The sequence below is a fragment of the Dermacentor albipictus genome, chromosome 9 (genome assembly GCF_038994185.2).
Source record: "Dermacentor albipictus isolate Rhodes 1998 colony chromosome 9, USDA_Dalb.pri_finalv2, whole genome shotgun sequence".
Classification (NCBI taxonomy): Eukaryota; Metazoa; Arthropoda; class Arachnida; order Ixodida; family Ixodidae; genus Dermacentor; species Dermacentor albipictus.
Window position 1 is genome coordinate 17017764 of NC_091829.1, and position 10509 is coordinate 17028272.

General features: G+C 49.6%; 1 protein-coding gene across 1 annotated transcript; it reads right to left on the reverse strand.

Annotated features, from left to right (window-relative positions):
- Positions 1-1196: 1196 nt before the first annotated feature.
- LOC135903707 (uncharacterized) lies at positions 1197-9365 on the reverse strand. Its single transcript, XM_065434060.1, has 6 exons — positions 9170-9365; positions 8139-8254; positions 6416-6730; positions 4432-4940; positions 2931-3171; positions 1197-2867 (listed from the first exon to the last, which is right to left on the reverse strand). Exons 2-6 carry the CDS (start codon positions 8241-8243, stop codon positions 1299-1301), a joined length of 2739 nt encoding a protein of 912 aa, XP_065290132.1. The 5' UTR covers positions 8244-8254; positions 9170-9365; the 3' UTR covers positions 1197-1298.
- Between the last annotated feature and the right edge of the window lie 1144 nt (positions 9366-10509).

Here is a 10509-nt window from a genome sequence, read left to right on the forward strand (position 1 = left end):
TACCCCCGTAAGGCAGAGGCTTAGCAAAGTGAAGCGAACAGTGCGTACATTCTTTAGTGGCATTCATACAGGATAGGGAACAGCATACGTTTCATTAAAGAACAAGTGCTAAACAATCATCCGTACCACATAATTGATGATAAGGTGCTCCTGATACCAATGCGAAGTACGTATAGCGCTCCCCGCATACGTTTCCCGGTAAAGATTACTGTTACGCGAGCTGACGCGGCGACGGCAGCTTGCGACGTGGGGAGTGACGCCCCTAGCCTTTCGTACACAAAATAACCAGCCTAGCAACATGATTTCAATGTTGTTGCAGCACCGCTGTGGATGGCGGCGTGCTGTCAGAACTACCATTACTCCCATTACTACCTTCACTCTAAAGCAATGAAGCATTGCATACCCCCCTCAGCAGGTGTAGTGGTAGTTTTCAGCAGCTTCGCTGAACATCCACTTTCGCAGTAGCGGGATGGTGAGGCAGTTTTTTTTTTTTTTTTTTACTCGCAAGGAGTTAGAATAGAAATGTCAATGTGTGTATTGAAGTGCCTGTCTTGAATTTTTTGCTTGTCTTTTTCTTTTGATCGCCTGGGACAAATAGCGCGCTAGGGTCTGTTCGGGTAAATATCAGGAAAAGGCGTGCGCCATTTGCCTGACGAATCACCATGTCCAGGCGAGACGAGTACCCCTACCAGTTGTTTTATTAATCCTTCAAAATTGCCTTTACAGTGCGCCAGAATTTCGGCAAGATGGCGATTTGCTAGTTAGTAGCTGCTTATCGCAACTGACCTTTATCTGAAGCGCTACAGCTGACACGCACAAAGAACGGTACGAACGAAAAAAAATAATGGTTAGAAACATCATTAGGATAGCGCTTCACCTGCGCACAAGTTCGTACGCATCTCTCTACAACTTTAGCCGAACCTTGTCTGCCTGTCTTCTCCATCGTGGTTGAATCTTGCAATACGGGAACACCACTGTACGGCGTATCATGTGTTAATTGTTGCTTGAAAGTAAGAAAGATAGAAAAAAACAGGGTTTTTTGTCGACCCGAGGTTGACTTCTTTGCAACAATATACTGCTTGCAGTGAAGCTAGCTTTAACGAATTTTTTCGGTGTTCGCAAGTGCTTCCGACAATTGAACGTGTCCGTTACGCTAAATCTCTCTGTTAATTATCCCGAATGCCGCGACTCAAACGAATCATAATTCGTTTTATTGCAGGACAATATCGCTGGATTGCAGCTAACTTTCGCACTATCCTCACTGGCTAACTGCCACTCTGCGCCGGCCTCACGGCGGCTCATGACGTCGTAGTGACGGAGCGTAGGTGCCGGTCTAGAGGACGCTGGCTGGTGTCATCATCGTCGACGTAGTAATACTCGTACTCGTCGTCCTCATAAGGCTGGTCGCGGCGCACGACAACTTTCTCGGACGTGTCGGAGTTCCTGGCGTTGTTCGCGTTGCATCGGAGGGCGTCCTTGCACCCGGAGCTCCGAGCCTCGTCGACGAGCGCCTTTATGCTGATGATGGACTTGAGCAAGTCCATCTTTGCGGGAGGCAAGGGACGACGGTATTTTTCTTCGGTGACAGAGTGTCCGCTACTGATCGCCGCTCTCTTGTCTGGCAATCGACTTCTTTGCCTGTTTTCGCCGTTGTCTGCGGGAGTCGCTGCGCGTTGTCCGGCGGCCCGGTCCCGCACCGCGTCGTACCGCTCGACGTCGGTGTGTGGAAACTGACGGGCGACCTCTCGGTAGTAGCCTCTGTATGCCCAGCGCTGTCTCTGACGCGACGATGCCGGCCGTTCCGCCATCACCCCGAGAATGACGTCGGCGTACCTCTTGTCCGCGGTCGGCTTGGTTGTCCGCGTCTCATCACCAAAATAGGGCTTCGGCCGCTTGGAAGTAGCGGTTCCTTCCAGGACGACCAGAACATCACGATTCGGCTGACTTCCGTTCATGGACGAGGTGGCAGTGACGTTTCGACCGCGAGGACGGAAGGCGTTGCTGTTTCGCGCCGCCGAGGCGTCGGAGCCTCGTAACGGGTACAGAAAGGCAGTTCCGTTCCTGGAGGTCCTGTAGGGCAGCGACTGGGCCTGCGCTGGCCTGGACGTGGCGGCGCGGGTCCACGTGAAGTCGTCGTCGTCGTGCAGATGGTAGTGCGTGCTCCTTCGGTAATCCGTCGGGCCAGACGCCTGGCCGCGGTCTCCTTCGTGCGAGGCCGCCGGCGCGCACATGAGCATGAAGGCGAGCGAGTTGTTGAACGCCGAAAAGTCGCCGCTCTTCGGACACCTCTGTGGCCACTCCGCGGAGAGCAGTGTCTCGTTCTTCGACGCCAGCAAGGGTAACGTCGACGTTACAGTGCTAGATTGTATGGCATCAGTGGGAGCGCTAGAAGGGAGGATACTAGACGTCGTCCCGGACGTCTGCGAGATTGAGGTTGGCGTAAGCCTTCTCGCGCTTGTCTTCTTCGCCGTCGTTCTGCTTGTCATGTAATGTCGGTGCCGCAAGTTCTCGTGCATCGGCGCTCTCGTAGACGGCAGCGTCGCGTTCCCCGTCTTGTTGCCGCCGAAAGGATAGACCGGCACGATGAGGTTCAGATGCCAGCCGCCGGCGGTTTCGTTCGGTGATGTGACCGTGGCGTACGCTGCCTGATTGTGCGCCTGCTTTTCGGGCGCGCCAGGTGACGCGTCTTCGTCCTCGGCATTGCCGCACTCCGACGGCGTCGTGGACACGGTCCTTTTCGCTGTGGACGTCACTGTCTTAGTACTAGCTGCAGTTTCAGCTCTGTTTGTAGTCGCCGTCGGCCGAGCCGTTCTTCGCCTGGTGGAGTACCATGCCGATGGCCTTGCGTAGACCGCGTTTTGCGGGCCCTGGGAAGAAGGTGGTGGATGGGACGCCCGCGGCGTCAGGAAAGTGCGCTCCGTGCTACTCACCGTCGCCGCCACGCGTCCACCGCCGCAGTCGGCCGACCCTCTGTCCTCGCACTCCCAGAAGGACTCGCCCTTGTAGACGCTGTCCGGTAGCCACAGTTTCCGGCAGTCCGTGGCACGAGCCGGAAGTTCCTCGCCCGGAAACTTGACGAAGACGCGGGTGGGACACTTGGTTCGTCGCGAACTGCTCGCAGTGGTTCTGGTCGCGCACAGGGTCTGCGGACGGTCTTCCTGCGAGCGCGTGCTGCATACGCGGGAAAGAAAGCGCGATAGGGTGTCACAACCTTAAAAGGGACACTGAAGCGAAACAATAAATCAGTTTAGACTAATAAAGCACTGTTTCAGAACTCTGCAGGCAGTCATTTCGAAATAATACTTTGATTATTAGATGAGAAAATGAAGGTCGAAGCATCAGTATTTGAATTTCGCGCTGAAACCCCGACGCCGGTACGTCACTGTGACGTCAGGGATACCAAAGTATGTTTTCGCATTTGGGCCGCGTTGCCTGAGTATAGGTTCCCGAAACTTGCCATCTTCAATATTTGGTTCCTTTAGAACACAATGAAGTCAATCTGTACCGCTATATAGTTAAGTAAGCCCTAGAAGATGCCATCAAGATCCATGACTCCACAGCGACCAGGTGCGAAAACTTCAAGGAGGCGTCGCCACCCGTCTTTCGCTCTTGCGCTTTTTCTGGCTTACCAAGCGTCTTGTCGTGGTAAGAGTGGTGTTTTTAGTGTCGTAGAAAGGTAATTTACTGACGCAGAAGAAATAATTTTTTTCTTTAGTGTCCCTTTAACTGTGTGCACATCTATACTAACTCGTGAGAACCCTTGCCTATACAGTTGATTTCAATTATTTAGACGATTGCAAGAGTTTGTCTAATCGCCCGAAAGATCAAATCAACAAACGGCAACAAAATGAACGAATTCAGATTTTTTTTTTTATTGCTTGAAGTAGTCTGCAAGGTCTGCAAGCGAAGAGCGCCGACATATTTAAATGCTGCCTCGACGTGACACGACACGAAACATGCAGAAACGGTGACTTCGTGGATGGAATGAGCACCGAAACATTAAAAGAAGTTTATAAGAAACATATTCAAGCCTATAGAAGACGGGTGCTGCTTGCTTCCGTATAGGTAAGCAAGCAGCACCGTCGCCTAAATTTCTTGTTTTCAAGCTTTTGGTAAACGGTGCGCGTATATGGGGTCCACTCTCGACCCATGTCGAGAGTTGACTACTATATCAGACAACTTCTAGAGCGGTATATATGCAAGATTTAATAGAGAGTCCGTTTCTTATCGTTGAAGTGGACTCGCAAGGTGCGTTCCCTTACCTGATGACTGTTCGCTTTCTGTCAATAACTAGAAACTGAGCACGTTCATTTCCGGTCTTCAATCAGTTTTGTGCTTAGCGAACTTAGCTTGCTTATGTATACAAACTATACATCACGAGTCACTGTAGTCGTTGTAAACATTTATCAGTTGTCGCTGTCAGAAACTAACCTGGTACTAGCGGATTCTGCACACGGCTCACTAGTGGGTGTCGCTTTTGTTGTCTCTGCCGTAGTTGGCCTCGTCTCCGCACTCGGGCTTTCAGTAATTGGAGCTAGTGACGTGTGGTTGCAGCAGCAGCGACAGCCTTTGTCGTAGAGCCTCTCCACGAGCACGGATTTAGACAGCGACGCCCGGATGATTTCTTTGACCAGGCTCCCATTCTGGCCGCTCGTCTCGACGGGAGGCGGCACGAGGTAGAAGACCCTGCTGAAGGTCTCGTTGCTCAGCAGTTCGCTGCAGTTGCACGCCCTTTCGGTGGCGTTCGCGATGGCGTAATCGCTAGTGGCGGACCGCTTCGACCCTTCTGGACGGTTCTCGGTTCGAGCGGACGTCATCGCGTCGTCGACGTCACTCCGCTTCAGCTTTGGCGGGGTTCGCGTCGAGTCCGGGACGAGATCAGCTGGAAGTGGCTCGCGCGGCTCCATGAGGTTCTTCCATCGACGCACGATGGATTGCTCCTGCGCAGGAACATGCACAAATGCGTGGAGAGAGAGATAGAGGAAAGGGGAAAGGCAGGGAGGTTAACCAGAGGGGAAAATCCGGTTGGCTACCCTACGCTGGGAAAGAGGGGAGGGGTAGGTTATAAAGTGATAACAAAGTAGAGATAAAGGAAGAAAGGGGCACAGACATACAATCACAGTCGGTCACTGTCGCCGCATACTGCCACCGCACAGCACAGTAGCACTTGCAGCACTATGCACATCTGTTCATGCTACAGCCGCTTGTCCAATTCTGTTGCCCTTAAAAATTGTCACGAGGGCGTGGAGGAAAGAACTGAACTGTATGAGAGAGCATCAAGTCACGCAGCCAGCCTCGGCAAACCAACTCTCCGTGAAAGCCATTCTGCTCGCATTTTCCTCACAGTATCAGCCCATCACGTGACCTCTGAGACACAGCGTATGCACAGCGTATTGGCCGAGAACGTGGTTCCCGGTAGTTTTAAATCGGTGCGCACTTGTTGAGCTGCGCTGCCGCAGCTCTGCTTGCAGAGCGCGAGCATTAAAACCTGTGTCGCGCTCTGACGTGACGATCACGTGTCGGGCCGATACGTTTCGGCTTCAACGGCGTTGCGCGATGCTGCCTGCTAATTTTTCCTTCCTCTACGCACAAAGGGACAAGTGGCAATTACTCCCTCTTGCAAGGGTATAATTGCGTGCGCCGCAGTTGACTCCACATTCGAAAGTTCTTAACGTCTTTACTACCTGCGTTCCCTCTTCCGACGGAGCACGTCTTGTTTGTAACCAAGTGGAGTAAATACATCCTATTACGATGTTAACAGTTAATTGATGGATTTCAGATACCTAAATGGATAGTCAGCGATTAACACGCACGCAATAATCCGCCGCTCATTGCACGCTGCATAAACAAAGACAATATCCCCACAAAGCTTGAAGATAATTCCGTATCAAGGAAATTTAGAACAAATTGTTCAGGTTTATTTCTGGTCATGGAGAGCATACATCCGGACAAAAAAAAATAATCTGTAATGGCGGAATTTTTAGCCAATCGAAGAAGCTGTAACAGCTCTGTGAACTAATTAGAGAAAGATGAATAATTCGAGAATATTTGAGTGTCTACAAACAAAAAATTCAGACATGGAAGTGAAAATTGAATAAGAAAGTTAGTGTAGTAATTAATTAAATAATATTCTCCTTGCAGAACTTTCCACAACTGAAAACAACCCAGCGGATCAAAAACGCTACTATGGGCTTCGCGCTAATTGTTTTTAATTTATTTCTCTCCTCGAAGCAGCCGTGCTCTGAACATTGTCAAATATTGTCGAATGGGCCATCTTCTCAGCTCTGATTGGCCCGCACGGCTGCTACGGCGCCTCTGATTGGCTCAAAACGCCGCCATTACAAAATTCGACAATATGGCGGAATTCGACGATGTCCAGAATGGAACCGCTAGGGGGCGAGGTGTATATATTTACCGGCGCGATGGACTCGTGGTCGTGCTCGGCAGGGAGCGTGACCGCGCTAGTTTTGGCGGTCATGTCCTGGCCGAAACGTCCTCTGTGCCTCCGGACGGTGGTACGTTCCTCGGTTGTGCTCTCGTCCCGGTCGGCGCTCGAGTCGCCTCCGTCCCGCTTCTCGTCAGACGGTGCGCCGTCGTACTGACTTCGCCGCTGCGAGCGCTGCGGCAGCTCCTGCTGCGACGAGGCCTTGCGCTGGAGCCTCTGCGACAGCAGCACGCCTAGCGACGGCACGGACAGGTCGATGTGCAGGTCTTTCTTAGAGATGTGGTGCTTTTTGAGAAGGAAGAAGACCGACACCGTCGATAATATATTAATATACATACATACATGGTAAATTAGGGGACGCTAAGAGAATGGTTATGTAAGTTTATACCTAGAAAGTTCTTTCAAAACACAATTTAGTTAATTTCGCGGCAATAGGATAGTTTGGTACAAGAGAAAATTAAGGACTGTCTTCCATATTTTGAATTTCGCGCCGAAATTCCAGTGCCGGTATCTGCAGTGTGACGCCACAAATTTCGAAGTACTTTTTTTCTTATTTGGACCGTGGTGACTCACTTAAAGTTGTCAAAACTTTCTAACTGCAGTCTTTGGCTATTGTAGAATACAATGTGGCCCATCGTTACCAATAAATAGTTACCTATAGCCCTAGCGGAGAAAATTCATGACGTGACGACAGCTATCATTTAGAGATCCTTTTGTTTTATTGCACCGGTTGCCAATTTGTGCAAAGGTGAGCGCCAAAGCGGTACACAAAGGGGCAGGGACATGAGAAAGACATTCACTTGCAACTGAGGGTTATTAAAAAATCAATCCACCGAGATCACACCCTCGCGCTGACAGCGGTTGTACTACGACTACTACTACCACTACTACCACTACTACTACTACTACTATTATTATAATATTAGTAGCAGTAGTAGTAGTAGTATGACATTATCTTTTGTGTGTTCCATAAGGTCGCAAGTAAGCACCTGTCCTGTTCACCTCTCTGCTTCTTTCCCGCACCACTTTAGCGCTCTCCTTTGCACAAGATGTCGCCCCAACTAAACCTGCAATTTGCTACGCTTGTTGAAATGTTATTTCGCTTCAGAAACGGCAACGCGTTTTAGTACAAATTACTGTTTCAGGGGCAAAAGTGTATACGGTACCTCTCAAGAGCAGCACCGGAAATTTTAGGTGTTATCGGTGTCGCGAGCCGTACAGATATGTTTGACCACGGCGCGTATGACAACGGAACTGCCCACCGAACTGCCCCCGCATCAGACGTTTCGGGACAGGTCGAGATGCGATCGAGAGCTACTCACTTTTATAGATAGAACTCCATGTGACCATACAGCGGCCGAACAATTAAGAGAATCCTCCTGCAGCCGACGTCGTCTTGGCCAGGGTAACGACTGCGGCTGAGTTGCTACCCTGACGAAGATGAGTCACCGACTCGCCTTGTTGAAACGTTGGCTACAGGCTAAAGATTTTCTCGTCTGGCCACTTCAAGTCTCCATCTTTCTTTGAACACTTCGTCAAGTGTTTCATGGCCATGTATGGAATCCGGAGTGTCATTCAGATTGGCACCAACGCATACGGTTTCGTCAAGTCTGGGCGCTGCCTTATTTATCTCTGGTGTCGTCGTCTTAACCTACATACCACTGGACGCGTCTAAAAGCCAGAGGATACTCACTGGAACGTTGCTCGCTCCAGCCCCGCAACATCCAGGCAGCTGACACAGAACGCTCGCAACCGTCAGAAGGAGCTGAAGCTTCAGCAAGTGACATGACGGCGCCATCTTTGTTGGGTCTGGTCAGAATTGAAAAGACTGAGCTGCAATCGTGCCTTCTCTTATACAGTCGAACTTTGTGCTGCACTCGACTATAAAAATATCTTCGCTATATCCGATATACTTTCAAAGCGTATATTCGTTAAAAGCTGGTATCACCACAAACGGTTTAATTTTTATATATCCGATAGCTAGTTGTATCCGTATTCGTTATATCGATGTTTAACTGTGTTATATATGCCTCCTTGATCATGAATTATGCTTGCGACGTGCACGAAAGGAAGCTGGCGTCTGCCATGGGCCAGTTGGAAGTATACTTCTAAGTGGCCCACGCGACTCATACGCGACTCATACGCGACTCATATGCTTCTGTATATGCTTCTGTATCGTCGCTATCAGCTACAGAAGCATATACAGAAGAATATGAGTCGCGTAGCATGGCGAAGCTACGTGTGCAGTCTGTTGCAAAAGTTCAGGGGCCATGGCTCGCGACGTTAAAAGCGTGCGAGCTCCAGTAGGCCGCTATGTCTCCGTTCCCAGTCTTGCTGCTGATGGGTACACCGGCGACTGTAACGTACAGGGACTGGCAGCTTTGTGTAGAGAGTAGCACCTTCCTGTTATCTTGTATATCTGTATTTTGTATACCGGGAGGGGGGGGGGGTGTATGCACATGAAATTAGCTCCTGGCAAGAGGCGCGACCTTTCACAAATTACGCAAACGTTATTTGACCGAGGAACGAAGTGCTGGTAAAATATTGCATAAGTGACATTTGCTTTGTTATGCGTACTATAACTCTTGTTTGCGTTTTCCCCTTGTGTAGCTCTGTGAACTCTCCCCGAGCGTGTGCGAAGCTCAAGCTTGCTGCGTGGAGAAACAAATAAACAGTAAATATATTACTATATCGATGACAGTGCATGCAAATGTCGTGTGTTACCTGCCGGTTCCCGTCCGTTTGCTGGCCGGTCAGAAGACACGCAGCTGTTCGCGTATTACGTCGGACGCGTGTCAGAGCCGTGGCATCGCCGCTGCACCGGTCGGCCCTCCGCTCCCGGAGCTGCCGTCGACAGTCGACGAGCCACTCGCTGGTGATCGGCTCAGCTCCGCCGCCGCCGCCGCCGATGTTTTGTTCCCTGTTAATGGCAACTACCCACTACGGTGGATTGATGGCATAGGAGAAGGAAGAAACGTGGAGAAATCGGAGCAGTAGAAACGATTTTTAACAGAGATTGGAGTAATAATTAATCGAACACGAATAATCAATGTTGAAATATTGAAGGGATACACGCGTGTGCCAACTGCAGGCGTTTTTTTTTTCTCTTTTTTTTCAAGCAAATATTTTTTTGTATGCTTCTAAGTTTGACGTAGGTTTCTCACTGAGCTGATCACGGAGACGGTGTGACAGTAAACTGGACTGAACCCGTAGATGGTGTAATCAAAACTGGGCTGGTCCCTGACCTCGTGTACAGAATCAAAGGTGGTGACTGGGTGGGCCGATTCTGACACGATGAGTGCACGGTGTGTGTCCACAGGTGTGGGTTGTAAGCGAGTCAATACTGGAGGCTGTAAAACGCGACGTAAAAAAAAAAAACGGATTAAAAAAGAAAAGCGCGCATATAAATTTTGTCTGTTCGCATAAGATATACACAAGGTAACTTTTGTGTTATAACCATTTATTATGACGCTTCAAAGCAAATTCAGGGCTCCAACGCACGTTGGGTTGTGTTGCGTTTACACTTGATATATCGCGTCCACGCCGTAGCACACCGGCCTTCAACGCCGCGAGAAAACCGTTGCAGAACATTGTCCCATGGAAAGCTTCGCACTTGGTTTCAAAACACATTAACAGCTTCTCCCGCTCCGTTGTAAAAGCAAGCTGCATAATCTGTGGAAAATGGAGCATCGGGAAAGTTACGCGTTTGTGTTTGACACTGCAGACCCATTCTTGTTGACTCTGCCACTAGGTTGCAATTCACTTTTGGAGGTCTGGTTACTCGTGAGATAAATTATGTTTGCGGACAAGTTACAAGTAATCTTCATAATATCCGCTGGTAGTGGTCGGTGCACTTGCTTGAAATTCCCGCCTTGAGTGGGCTGTTCTGATTAGCGCAAGCCGCAGTGTCGCAAGCGTCAGTTTTTATTCAAGGACAAATTATTAAATAAATCTGAAATTAATATTTAGGGAAATAAACACAATTTATTACTTTAGATTTGTTGTTTGGCAACGTAAGAAGTTTTGTAAAAAGTTGACTGTTCGAACCACACAAGTCATCACTA

Bases quoted from the DNA above. Each gene is read 5' to 3' on its own strand.
- LOC135903707 (XM_065434060.1), bottom strand. From the start codon at position 8,243: ATGGCGCCGTCATGTCACTTGCTGAAGCTTCAGCTCCTTCTGACGGTT. The intron at 3,172-4,431 runs GTTAGTTTCTGA...CCGCGTATGCAG, and splicing joins GCAGAATCCGCTAGTACCAG to CACGCGCTCGCAGGAAGACC. The intron at 2,868-2,930 runs GTGAGTAGCACG...CCTTCTTCCCAG, and splicing joins GTGGACGCGTGGCGGCGACG to GGCCCGCAAAACGCGGTCTA.